Source organism: Truncatella angustata (genome assembly GCF_020726525.1).
Source record: "Truncatella angustata strain MPI-SDFR-AT-0073 chromosome Unknown BKA67scaffold_2, whole genome shotgun sequence".
In the NCBI taxonomy this organism is placed as follows: domain Eukaryota; kingdom Fungi; phylum Ascomycota; class Sordariomycetes; order Amphisphaeriales; family Sporocadaceae; genus Truncatella; species Truncatella angustata.
Window position 1 is genome coordinate 7,584,051 of NW_025763382.1, and position 13,634 is coordinate 7,597,684.

Consider the following 13,634-nt stretch of genomic DNA (forward strand, 5'->3'; position numbering starts at 1 on the left):
TACCTACCCGCCGAACGGGTCCCCACTAAATATACCTGTCAGTGGTGTGTATAAGCTAGACTGTCCGCCACTTCTAAATGCATATTCAACACCCACTTTTTATCATCTTCGCACACACCCGCACCCATCCAAGCCCCATAATAGTCTATAACACGTCCACTCTACAAATTATAATTTGTCTGCGCAAAGTTTGCATCTCACATATCAGCAAGAGCTGAAGCACATGCTCCAAGAACGGCTTGAAACTGCCGAGAAGATGACGAACTCGACAGAGCAGTGCGCTCGGGTAGCAATCAGCTACAGCGGTCAGCTATTTCACATTGACGCACGATCCCGTGATCCAAAGCACATCCGTACAGATGGAAAAGATCATTCCGAGGCGGACATTGACAATCTAAAAGCTGAACTGAAAGCAATGTCGCAGCGGTCATCAGATCAGCGCTTAGCGACACAATGGCCACCAACCCTAGACTTGATCATTGATGGTTGATTGAAGCACCTAGGCGAGGTCATATTGGCCGCTTCCACACCTTCACGGCGCCACGACATTGAAAATTTGCCTGGCAAGTAAGGATGAGTTTAGGGGATTCTAGTGAAACTCAGTCTGGTCTTGCCCAGACTATATGTGCGTGGACTGAGAGAGATATTGTCTTCTAGTTACGCCAGGTTTATTTGAAGAAAAGCTATATGATAGGGCGAAAACACAATGGCAAAACGCCAGACTCGTGGGAGGCTCTCTTTTTACACTGCAATCCACAAACATGCTTGTCGTTTTGGCTTCACTTCACTGGATTACTACCATCAGGGACTAGTTGTCGCTCAGTCTGGTACCAAGGCCATACCATATACGTGGCAACGTTGGACCCTAATCTGTAGTAGTTTCTCCGTGACCTCCTTGTGTCCTCCAAGGAAACGACATGATGGTACTAGACCAACAGTCCAATAGAGAATTGAAGATGAATGCAAACTTAGTTTGACTAAAGTTCATACCGACATGACGCTTCATCCGATATATTTATCTATCAATACAGTAATTGGCAACCTTTTGTGGTTCTAAAGCTATTACATGAAGAATGACCAACAGTCTCCTTTGGGACCAGCACTTTAGTACGGTCTATTGCTACAAGCTATGGTTCATCTCGGTAGTGCCAGTATAAACAATCAATAACGGGATAGTTCCGCCGACTTCATATTCCTTCTTTTCATGATCGCGGCGGATAACCTCCAGTAGATCTAGGTTCGAAATTCTATATCCTTCTAAAACAGCTTCTGCATCATCTGAAATCGTTGGTGCAATTATGATCTGCCTCGGTGATTATTTCGTAAGTTAAATTTTATCATCGGGAAAACAGCTGGTGGAAGAACTTACGGGAGCATAATTAGGCTGCGGCATGTCGTTTGAGGACTTGAATCTCTTGATAGTGGTCAGGTAAATATATACGTGACTAAGAAATGTGACGCCTGCTCCGATTGCGCAAACTTGCAAGACTGCTTCGAAATACATGGCTGCTGGCAACTGGAAGCAAACAAAATCCATTAGCAGGCAGAACACTATTGAAGATTTAAAGGTGTGAACGCAGTGTGGGACGTGGAGGAATAAGGAAAGAAATAAAAAGGAAAAATCAGGACAAGAAGGATTTATACGCGCGCTATTCGGGGGGCTAGGCATATTGAATAGACATAGAGGGACAAGGTTGAGGCTTGCGGATACGTCGCCATAGACCTGGCCTAGTAGATTGTATGAGTTTCAAAAGACTAGCGCCAACGCTAAAGGACCTCCGTCTAGCTACGTCCCAAGATAATACGAGTTCTATTTGGGAAAACTCTCACTCTGTCATCGGCGGCCACTTCTCGATACCTTGCTGAAACCGGACACGCCATAGTATGATAACTCCTGCCCGAAAAATAACTCACTTATCTGTCAAGTGTATAGCCACTTACCTCAAACCATGAATGTCGTTGGCTGAGCTACACGAACTTGTAAAGTATTTGCACACAACGCTTTTGCCAACAAGTTTCGCTGGCTGAGGTAGAGTTTCTCCAAGGTGAGATGAAGCTGGTGTATCGCCTATTGTTATCAAAGGAACTATTGCCGAATCAATCACTAACGATAAATGTAGAGCTAATCGTGGCACTGCAAACTCTATGTCTCTTCAAGTGGTATGATTTCTGGCGATCTATGGTTGCTCGATCAAGGAAACTGATGTGACTTCCCTACTTATGAGCACAACTTGGTCTTTAAATGGACTGATAATTCTCAGACTCCTTGTGAGTCACCAAGATGTCAAGGGTCAAAAACATGGAACATGTCACAATTTATCTTCATCTCGTGTGGCTGTACATTCCTTGCATCTGTAAGTGAGACCTGCTTGATACGATCTCTGAAAGCAGAATCTCTGGATATGAAGCCAATAGTTAAGGGACACCTGTTCGATCTAGACGCATAGAGGTTCTCCTCGTGGATTTTCCTAGCAGTAGGGGTTAACATCCCAGCGCTTAGAGATCGGCGGAAAGTCCCAGTTTAAAGATAACAATCAGCTTATTCAATCAGCTTATTTTTGATCGAACCGTAGGCCCACTGTCCTACAGCCATCGCCGATGGTTGCAGTCCTGGCTAGAGGGCAAGAGAGAGGGAAAAGAGCGAAGTGTCAACGCCTGGCAGAGGCTTGAAAGTGGGGCAGACCATTCCTTTTCGCAAAACCCCATTTGGGCAATATGATCTGTTGGCGAGTCTGGGAAAACAAGTAACATGAATAGTAAGGTATCTTAAATTACTCCTCGATTCCGTTTGATGGACAAAAAGTATCCTCGGGCACTCCGATGGTTGCCTGATCAGTAGACATTACACCTTGGTCGACCCGGGATGGCCTGTTGCAAAGTGATTTTCACTCAAATTCCTTGTTCTCCGGCCGTGGACAATATATTAATTAATACATCCTTCGGGCCTTAAGATATCTCGGAAAAAACGACGACTTCGTGTGTTCGTAAAAATTCCCAGCTAATTGTTCATGTATATGTAGATAGATGATTCAAACTGGACCACATCAGCCGACTATTTTTTAAGTGGCCTAGGTATAAAACACGTAGACCGAAGTGAATCCGTTCCTTTGGTGTTCTATTGGGCCAAGCCTAATAGAGCTGGATCCTGGGATGTATGTCGACTTCCCACCTACTGCGAAGATGGGCCTCAAGGTGAAATAAGAGTAGCGTATCGCTGAGACAGGATAGTTCCATCGACACCTACCACAAAACTATTATTCGGGATGGCGGCGTGCCCTATCTTCTGATATGCTAACTCACACGTTTCAATTGGCCAGGCTTTGCCTCAAAATGATGTGTCTGTGTCACAACTAATTTATGCTGCCTCTTCCATGACAAACACCTGAGGTAGCTTGCATTTCATATGACTGGACCAATTTAGGACATATGACTGTGTGTGGATTCTCCTTTAGCTGGTGACTACGCTGCTAATTACTTCAATTAACGTATACCTAAAAGCACCACACCCCTTTCTAAGGCCTCACAATGGTAGGCTATGCAGGATACAAGGCAGTGTACTGAAAGGGTTCGGAGCCTTCGCGCAGAACGGCTCTTCGGAAATTACACTTAATCTTAGTGGCGTTCAGCGAGTGACTATTAAGGAAGGCCCTGCTGTGATTCAATCTCAAGTCACTTTTCTCAACTTGTTTGTTGAGTTTTATTTCTTACCGCCCGTACCAGTCCGTAATTCCCCCTTTTGCATGCCTATATTTAGGAACATGAACCGACTACCTCCTGAAATCATTCTTATGATTGCGCGTGTGTGCAAGATCTCAAGCTTGGCTACGCTGTGCCGTTGTTCTAAGTATTTCAGTGATCTTTCGACACCTATCCTTTATGCGAAGGACATTGCATCTACACGACCTCTATCTATAGCCTTCGCTCTGCAGCTCGAGAACGAGGATGTTTCTGTTCCGATATTACGAAAAGCGAAGGCTGCCAACGCAAACCTCGAAACCCAGCACAGTATTACACTCTTGGATCCCACCCCGCGTCACTATGACATATTCTTTCGCGGTTTTAAAACATTCAAATACCATCGGTCGACGTTACTAGGCATTGCTATATCAAGAGGCTTGGATCAAACCGTCAATTTCTTACTCGATGGAGGTGCTCACATCGACGCAATAGTGGACAGAGAGATCAATCACCTGGATGTCCTTGGGGAACCCCGACTTTGGACGCCACTATTTATTGCTTTGACCACCAGGAACCGCCATGTTGCAATGAAACTGTTAGACCGAGGAGCCTCCCTTGACGCGCTTGGATCCGGGTTGAATGCCCTTCATATTGCTGCAGCCGCAAATCTCCCCGAACTTATTCAGCGTTTCTCGAAAGAATATCCGTTCGACGCTAATATTCAGGACGTGAACGGAGATACAGCCCTGGCATATGCCATATATTCCCCATATTCAGATGTAGCCCTGCTATCACTTCTGGTCCGTCTCGGTGCCAATGTGAATTTTCTGATAGTCTACCATGGACAACATATCAGTCCCCTCAGTATTGCCTGTATGAGCGGTCGTTGGGATCTTGCTATAGAGCTCCTGCATCGTGGCGCTGATGCGACAGGGTGTAGAGAGGTGATGGTTGATGGTTCAGGCCCTGGACCGCTACATCCGTTACGAAGTGCTTGCTCGAGAGACATATATCACAAAGCTGAGGTTGGCACAAAAAGACGAACTCTCATCGAGGCACTTCTAAATCAAGGGGCAGACCCCAATCGACAGGGTCATACAGGTGAACCTCTGATCGTGGAGCTTGTCCGAAAGAAGTTAGGAACATGCCTCCAATACCTCCTTCAAGATGGACGATTATATATTGAACAAACGGATGCTCAAGGCAAGACGGCACTAGCATGGGCACTCTCAACTGAACACGGCGCCCCTGATCTCGGAGCCTTGCTCCTGAAGCATAGGGCGAATGTTCCGAGCTCATCGGCCCAAACCATACTAAAGTTCGTTCACGACATCTGGAACGCGCGCATGCCAATGGACATCTGGAATCTGTTGAGCCACCATAAAACGCTGGTACGAAATTGCCAAGTCCTAATAAGTCATGGCCGTAGCCTTGTCCCAAAAAAACGAGACCCGGTCCTGGAAGGATTTCTGCAGAACTGTCCAGATTTCATGGTTGAAATGGTTGAGTGCGTGGGTAAGAATGGACGAAGATTAACGAACGACATAGTACTTAGTAGAATGAGGGATGAATTCATATTTGAAAGGAAGTGGCCACGTGAATGTGCTCCCCTCCCTAGGAAGAATTGGTGGCACAACATGAGTGCGAGGCGGCGGGAAGTGCTCCCGACAAGTCATGACTGTGCGGGAGGCGTGTAAAATTTAATGAAATGTTTCCGTTATAAATAGGTCTATAAATTATAAACTAATCCCAATGCTCATTGCCGCAGTTGTTTACTTCCTCACATCTGTTTCTTTGAAAATCAAGTTTTAAACACAATGAAAAAGCTAGAAAACTCAGTCATGTTGAGCAGTTATGGAAGATTCTCGTGACTAGTTCTGTGACAGGATCTAATCACGTCTGGCTAGCTAGTGACAAGACGAGTCTGATCGGCGTATGAATTTGTGTCGATATCAGCTAGCATTTTAAAGGTAGCAACGATCAACATAGGTCTCAAAGCGTCTTTCAAAAGTGCCTTAGAAGTGAATAGCTTAATTGACTCTCTAGTAGTATGCTATGTCAAGACCCCATAGTAGAAGGTTATTAGGTATAGGACAATTTCCTGCGTTTGACTACTACCTTGTCTGATATGCTTGATTTTCTTTTCTTCGCACGGGGGATCTCCTCCACGTCATCAATACCCGTTAAATCAATGTAGTCAATGGCTTCTTCTGTATTTGACAAAACCTCGTCATCTTCATCGAAAATCTTGTCATCGTCATCAAAATGATTGAGATTAGAGTCATCATCGGTCAGGGTGCGACAGATCGTGCTATCAGACTTCCCTGCTGAAAGACCTTTGTAAACACCGTTCTCATACGTGGGATCAATGAAGATAATTGTCTGTGTCGTTTCGATCGCTTCATCTTCGTCATCGAAGCAGGTGAGATCAATGACTGCATCATGCTTCGATCCAGGGAACAGCCTTTGGTTGTCCTTAAGGTGTGCAAGATTGATGTCGTGATTTTTAGATCTGAGCGGAGGTGGTCCGTTAGGCTTATTCGGCTGAACGACGGCGATGACTTCCTCATCATCAGAACAAATCCAATCAGGAAAAAACTCTTCCTGTTCATTCAGGAGATCAGGGTCCAGGCCGCAGCTGCCGATAGCCTCCTCAAAATAACTTGACAGAGATTCTGACTCTCTCTCAGTATTCGAAATAATGCTGCTTTGAGATTGAACGGCGTTAGAACACTGAGCTAGCCTCTCAACAGTGCTTATATTATCCCTGCCCGCGTTGTCGGACACTGATATAATATATCCAGGCGTCCCTTCATGGTTCGGGCCTACGATTGTTTCGTCTCTTCGTTTGGAGGAGCATAACTCATCGATGCCAACTACGATCTCTTCATTGTTGTTGCCCATCTTAATTGACGATGGGCATACTAGCAATGCCGGATTACAGTGACCAGAGGCAATTCCATTCATGGCTGCCTCAGTGTCGAAAGAACTTCCGCTATCAAACAGTGAAGCACTGTTGTCACCAGCAATCGGATTTGTGTCAAGAAGTAGCGTGGTAAAGCCGCTCCACCAGGGAATGAAAGGATATTGGTCTGGTGTTGCTGGAAAGAAAAATGGTAATGCCATGATGAAGTTGGAAGGTAGATCCTTTGTTGTAAGATAGCTGTGTGTAGCTAGTGCTAGCCCTGAGCCCCAGATGTCAAAGGGAGCACTATTCCTTTCTTTGTATTCTAGTGAAGCGCTGTTAGCTCCAGTAGATGACGACATTTTCGCGGTCTTGAATGTTGGACGTGGATGTTGAGGTTGATTGATGGACTTGGATCTAGAAATTTTGTAACACCGAGGAATGGGGTGCTTATATAGACTATCTGACAAGCACTTCATGAACAAATACATTATGGCATTTGCCGCCGTGGCTATTACTCTAATGTAACAGAACAAAGTTGGCCGCAGCATATGGCCTAGTCCAAAGAAAACAAGAACACCTATCGACATCCTTTGGTGAGGCTCATCCCTGGCTGTACATTGACCTGAGACATCGTGGTGGCCTCTTTGCCTCATATCGTACCAGAAATCTCAATTCTACTGGCTCTCACACACTTTGGTATTTATAGTTGTGCCTCTAGGTGCAGGATAAGTCCCAGGAAGCGCTACGGAACTGCTTATGAACAGGTCGCTTAGTGGCAACCAATGCTCAACATTTGGTTAGGCAAGATTTCGAATGGAAAATCCAGGATCTTAAGATGTCTCATTGTATGGTCATCTGTAGGCGCTTCCCCAAACAGCGCATCTTGCTTGAGACTCGCGACCACATAAGAAATAGCCGCTTGAATTCCTTCCAAAGGGCGGCACTAGAACTTGCTAGAATGCCCAATGACTGATTCGCTTGAAGATGTCACATGGGAGTGTGATGACCCTGTGGTCTTTGTCATGTCAATGAGAAGCACTGCGTGTATAAAAACATGGCGTTCTCCCATTTTTAACGACATGTAGACCATATCATACTATTTCCTCATCCTTTCATCCATGAAACGTAGTTGCACACCACAATTAACGGTTTATCATATACACAATATCAGAACACAAGCCACGAAGACGACTGAGCTCGACAATGGCGATGTCAATGAATATCTATATTGATCTGACGGAGCCTGTGAAGAGTTGTCAGCGATGCAAAAGCGTACTGGATGAAGCATACATGTTGAAATCTTGCCGATGCGTGAGTCATTTGTGTTCTTAATACCATTCTTACTAATAAACCTTAGGTGATTTGTTCTGATTGCAACAGGACCTACCCTGGTCAATGCCACTACCGACACCACACTCCTGCGCAACAAGTATCTCTTCCTGTCTTCGGCTCGGCGTGTTGTATGATCTGTTTGTCTGATGACGATTTGAACGGTTTGAAGCCAACACTCAGACTTGCTTGTGGTAAGTCATACAAGACGCATCATGAAGAAGCTACTAAATGGGCCACAGGCCATACTCTTTGCATTATTTGCTTGATAAAGCATGAGTCGATGCACACAAAGGGAACGGCATTTTGTCCATACCGATGTCAACCTGTTGATGATTGTGGAAAGTGTGATGAACGTGACGGGATTCGTTGCCGCGTCTTACTCCGCGTTCACGATCTAGGTCAGATTAGGAACGATTAGGAACGAGGACTGATAGCAAGTCTCTGTTCGTTGAGTAGCTCATTTACTCATTAGAGAGTAACTTGGAAGAATCTAAAACACTTCGAGTTCTTTAATGCAAGACCGAAAACAAGATCCTTAGCACAACCCCTCAAAAGTTAGATGAACGCTGCCAAACCAAAGTGTTAGAGGCTTATCCTCGTTGAATAGTGACCTAAGACGCTACTGCGGCCGCTTTGTCTCATATTATACCACAATCCATATCCCTATTAGTATCCTCACTCTTCTTCCACTTGTCTTTACGTCTTGGAGTTTAAGAATTGTCCCAGGAAGTGCTACGGAGCAGCTCGTCAGAGAGTCTGCATGGTGACAATCATGGCTGAATGTGGCAGGGTGCTAGACAGGGGAGACTGGGACAAAAAAGTAGGTGGAAAATCCAGGATAGTGAATATATGATGTGTATGGTCATCTGAAAGCGCTTGGTCAAAAGACGTCACTTAACTAAGACACGACAAACCTTTCGAGTGGCCTTCGATGTGCTGCTATAATATTCAAGTACTTGACCACGGTTGAACCACAACCCGGAAATGTGACGCTCTATTGAAACTGGCCATGTAAGACATAAAAATATAAAGCATTGAGAATAGAAATATTTGCGCCCACTCATCTGAATGACATGTCAATCACAAACTAACTCTTTCTCACCCTTTCATTGATATAAATATAGCCGGTAATTGTAGCTAACGGTTTATTATATCGCCTCTCGGGAAACGATATCTTTCTAACAGAAACACTATCACTAATTTCACAATTAAAAAAAAAAAAATGTATCGCCCAGCTCCATTCCAAGCGTAAATCCAACGTTAACATTGCCCTTGCAAGGTTAACAACTATACCTAATCTTAACTATACTCTGTTACGGCTATTCTATAAAGTTATCTTACGAGCGACTTTCGTTCTAGGGTAACACGTCAATATTAACCCTACTACTAGCATATTGCCCAAGTTTATCTACACTAACATTTCATCAAATATTAATCATAATGCTCATTAGATTGTTGTGAATGGGTTATCTAGGTATTGAACTATTTATCGGTGTTATGTAAAGTCTACATGAGAGTAACGACAAGAGTGAAATTAGTAGGGATCATGGAAAGACTGGAAGGAAAGTGCAGAAAAAAGAAAGAAATGATAAGGGAGTAATAGAGATAGTGCCCAAGCAAGAGAAAATCGCGATGCTAATGCATCCTACGTAGTTTACTGCTACAGAACCGCGGTATTGACTAGTACGCAAAGACTTGCGACGTCAACCTGCCCTTCACGGCACACATGCGTTAAGATCACCTTTCCCTCTAAATACTGTCTGTGCGTAAGCTACTGTTAGTAGCCAAGCGTGCATCACACCAATTATTATAACATCACGCTATATTAGCGGAACACTCCAAAAACACCAAGGGGCGAAATCTGGCAACACCAGCGTGCTGGAATCGCCAAATGGTCGAACCTACCACGCCGGCGCGTCTAATTGTGGCCCCCGATCCCTGCTACACAGCGCAGACGGAGATAAACACTCTGTCTGTACTTAATCTCACCTAGCGCAAGATAGTTAATATCCAGAGTATCCCACTCCCCCCGAAAATGACAGGAAAGGGCGCTGCCGACACCGAGCCCACGGTCCAGGGCATGATCCACGACAACCTCGCCAAAGCCGAGCGAGAAGCCAAGATCCGGCGAGAAGTCATCAAAACACTCGCTAGGTCGCTCGATAGCTTCATCGACTCCTTTAGTGCCCCTAACAAAGGGGACCACAAAAAGGTAGCAAGGGACTTCGCCCGAACCCTAGGGCAACACCTAAATGTAGCCGTCTTTGCGGAATCTGGAGGCAACCTCACCGCCCCCATCAGACCCTGGAGTACACTACGCTCGGAAGACTCAGGTGCCCCCCTTCAAAGCGTAACAACGGGGACGTCCTACGCGGCAGCAGCCAACAGAGGCGGAGTGAGACAGCGCCAATAAGGAAACAAGCGGACTACCCAAGGAGAGCTCGTAGCCCAAAGCGACCTCCAAGGGAAGCAAGGGGACCAGGATCCCTCCCCGGCAGACACTACCCCCTCCGAAGAAACGTCTTCGTCCGAGGACGTGGATATGAAATCAGGGGGAATCGAGGCTGCTAAAGCGCTAAGCGCCCCGACCCCGGCGGGCACCACTGTCATGCCACCGGCAGGGCCTAAATTCATCCGCCACAAGGCCAACACCGAGGACAGGATTAGGAAGCCCGAGCGCAAGCAGCTAGAGACGAGGACCCCGTCCCAGGCGGCCAGGGCACTAATCCAGCGGCAACAAGACCTAAGGAACTACGAACACCTCGATGAATCCTCATAGATCCAGAGGAGAACCGGCGCCGCCAAAAGATATCAGGGTTGCAGTCTATAACACTGGTATGGTCTGGTTAGTTCACCAGACATTCCTCTAAGTCTGTTGGCTAGAGGACATCGACGTCGTGCCCGTTACCGGTCCCTGGATCTCCAGGGACTCGGCGAACATCACCTAAACACACCCTGGTTTTACAGAGTATGGCCCTACGGACACCTGGGACGTAGGGGAAGATAGCAGACCTAGGGTCATGACTTATGTCAGGACGAACGGTTTCCTATAAGTCGAGAGGCGCGCATCTATACATAACAGAGACCTACTATGGATAGCAGTTAACGGGTATCAAATACTCAACCATTACAGAGCACCCCTAACAGCCCAGTTATTGACTACATCGTAGCGATCGAACCAACAGCAAACACCCTCGTAGTAGGGGATGCGAATGCACACCACCCAGACCGGGAGATCGGAGTGGAAGACCCGGCCGGTGGGGGCCAATTATCGGAATGGTCAGCTCGGACGGATATGTGTTACGTCGGTGAAGTTAGCAGGGCGACGCACAAGGCAGGGCACGTGCTCGACCTACCCTTCACCAGTGTGCCCGGAGTCGAAGCACGAATCACCAGGGAACTAATAGCGGGATCAGATCACCTCGCCCTAGTCCTAGAACTGCCTACGAAAGGAGGAAGAGCACTACCGAGAGAAGGGAGGCGCTGGAGGATCCCGGACGACGAGCTCACCAGGCTCTGCGAGGTGGTGGGTGTTTGAGTGGGAAAAATCAGGAGCATTGAGGACGCCAACACAGCTAACGACATTAATCAAGCCGCTAAGGCTCTTACCGAACTCCTCAAAGACAGCAGGCAAGGCGCACCACACAGTCGGCAAATTCGCTCCATGGTAGACCCGCGAGTGCGCGGAAGCCCTGAAAATTGTCAGAGATTCAGGTAAACACCAGGACGCTAGCAGCCCTAAACGGCAAGAGTTCCTAACTATCGTATGGAACGCAAATCGAGACTAGAGGAGATCGATTATCCACGAAGCCCAAACAGACTGCGACCTTTATAAGATCATGGCCTGTAACAAAACGAGGCAAAAGATCAAAAGCCCGCCCCTTACGGACGGGGATACCGTTATCGAAAACGGGATAGAGAAGGCGGAATACCTCCATAGAGCAGTGCTCTCCCGCTTCGACCCCGCGGACGACATACAAGACCCCCCGAGCGGGCAAAACTCGCCCAGCTCTAAACTCCCCTAGAACACCAAAGTCATGTTAGAAGAGGTCGAGAAGTACTCAGCCAGAGCGACCTTGACCGCAACAAGACTAGACACGACTACTTCCAGGTATATCAAGGCCACATGGCCCGCTATAGGAGAGTACTACCGACGCCTCCTAGAAATGTGGCTAGAGCACGGCTTGTTCCTAATGGTTTGGAAAGAAGGGGAGGTAGCCATGCTCCCAAAAATCAGCAAGACCGACTTCAGCTCATACCAGTCGTAGAGACCGATCGCACTACTATCCTGCCTCGGAAAGGGGCTGGAGAGATTAGTGGCGAAACGCATGGTATGGACAGCACTACAGGCCGGGCTCATCAGCCCTTGACATGCCGGGGCGGTACCCAAAAAGTCCGCCGTTGACCTAGTAGCCAGCCTGCTCCACGATATCGACAACGCGCTGGCCAGAGGGCTCAAAGCTACATTGGTCATCCTCGATGTTCAGGGAGCTTTCGATGCACTGCTAAAGAACAGGGCATTACACAGAATGATGCCCCAGGATGGGACAGCCTGGCCATCCAACTAGCGCAAGACTTCTTGTCGGATCGTAAGATAAGGACCACGCTGGAAACCAACACGACGCCGGTTAAGGAAGTCGACTGTGGTACGCCACAAGGATCGCCCTGGTCGCCAATGTTATACATGTTATACCTGTACGAGCTGATACAGGGCAGGACCCGCTGGGATACGCGGATGACATAGCGGTCCTAACGTTTGGCCGCACCATCGCGGAGAGCGCTAGGTAGGCTAAGGTCGAAGTTAACAAAATTCTAGACTGCGGCCGAGAGCATAAGATCGCCTTCGCCCCCGGAAAGGATGGAAGCTATACACTTTTCGAGGGGAAGGGACCGACAAAACCCCCATATCCACACGATGGAGGGGAAAATCACGCCAAACCCCTTAACAGAACAAAGCTAAAGACACTACCAGCCCTCCGGTGGCTCGGGGTCTTCCTCGACCGCAAGCTAAGATTCAAGAGGCAGGTCGAGATCAGGGTGGCCAAAGCGCTGAAAGTGGCCAATCATATCAGAGGCCTAGCAGCCGTGTGTAGGGGACCATCGGCCGAAGGCCTACGGAAAGCGGTAAAAACTATCCTTATCCTTACAGCATTGTACGGTGCCGAGGTATGGAATAAGGGCCTCGGTTCAGACCTAGATCACAGGTAGACCAAACAAAGGGCGACCCCAAGGAGGCGGCGGTGGAGGCGTTTAACTGCTGGTTTACTAACCGATCCCCCTGGGATATCACTGTCTTCTCTGACGGATCTAAAGACCGAGGCCTCCTGGGCTACGGGTATGCGATCTACGAGGGACAGGAACTCGCGGCGGAAGGATACAAGCGAACGGACGCGGCGGTGGCGGTGTTCGACGCAGAGGCCCTGGGACTTCTCAGGGGACTACAGCGCACTATTGAGGTGTACCCGGAGGCTGAGATAGTGCTCTGTGCGGATAACACAGCCTCACTCTGGAGCGCCCAGAAAGACGCACCAGACACGTCTCAATAGGTGTTTATAGAACTACACAAGCTCATAAAACCACACCGGGTTGCAATCAGATTGGAGCCCCGGCCACTATGGGATTAAGGGTAACGAAAAGGCAGACACTCTGGCGGGACGGGCAACCACACTGACAGCCAACATCCCTAAAGACGTACTCACTAGAACACTGTTCTTCC

General features: G+C 47.5%; 4 protein-coding genes across 4 annotated transcripts; 3 read left to right on the top strand and 1 right to left on the bottom strand.

Moving 5' to 3' along the window:
• Positions 1 to 3,758: 3,758 nt before the first annotated feature.
• Positions 3,759 to 5,241, top strand: BKA67DRAFT_656778 (ankyrin repeat-containing domain protein; the record flags this gene model as incomplete). The annotated part of the gene is made up of 2 exons (XM_046107007.1): positions 3,759 to 5,069; positions 5,227 to 5,241. The coding sequence occupies 2 exons, from the start codon at positions 3,759 to 3,761 to the stop codon at positions 5,239 to 5,241; spliced, it is 1,326 nt and encodes a 441-aa protein (XP_045962836.1).
• Positions 5,242 to 5,760: 519 nt separating this feature from the next.
• BKA67DRAFT_656779 (uncharacterized protein) lies at positions 5,761 to 6,945 on the bottom strand (the record flags this gene model as incomplete). Its single annotated transcript, XM_046107008.1, has 1 exon — positions 5,761 to 6,945. One exon carries the CDS (start codon positions 6,943 to 6,945, stop codon positions 5,761 to 5,763), a length of 1,185 nt encoding a protein of 394 aa, XP_045962837.1.
• An 844-nt stretch (positions 6,946 to 7,789) lies between these two features.
• Positions 7,790 to 8,336, top strand: BKA67DRAFT_533739 (uncharacterized protein; the record flags this gene model as incomplete). Its single annotated transcript, XM_046099748.1, has 3 exons — positions 7,790 to 7,897; positions 7,944 to 8,109; positions 8,158 to 8,336. 3 exons carry the CDS (start codon positions 7,790 to 7,792, stop codon positions 8,334 to 8,336), a joined length of 453 nt encoding a protein of 150 aa, XP_045962838.1.
• A 1,332-nt stretch (positions 8,337 to 9,668) lies between these two features.
• BKA67DRAFT_644388 (uncharacterized protein) lies at positions 9,669 to 10,697 on the top strand (the record flags this gene model as incomplete). The annotated part of the gene is made up of 2 exons (XM_046105845.1): positions 9,669 to 10,313; positions 10,359 to 10,697. Exons 1-2 carry the CDS (start codon positions 9,954 to 9,956, stop codon positions 10,695 to 10,697), a joined length of 699 nt encoding a protein of 232 aa, XP_045962839.1. The 5' UTR covers positions 9,669 to 9,953.
• Positions 10,698 to 13,634: the final 2,937 nt, after the last annotated feature.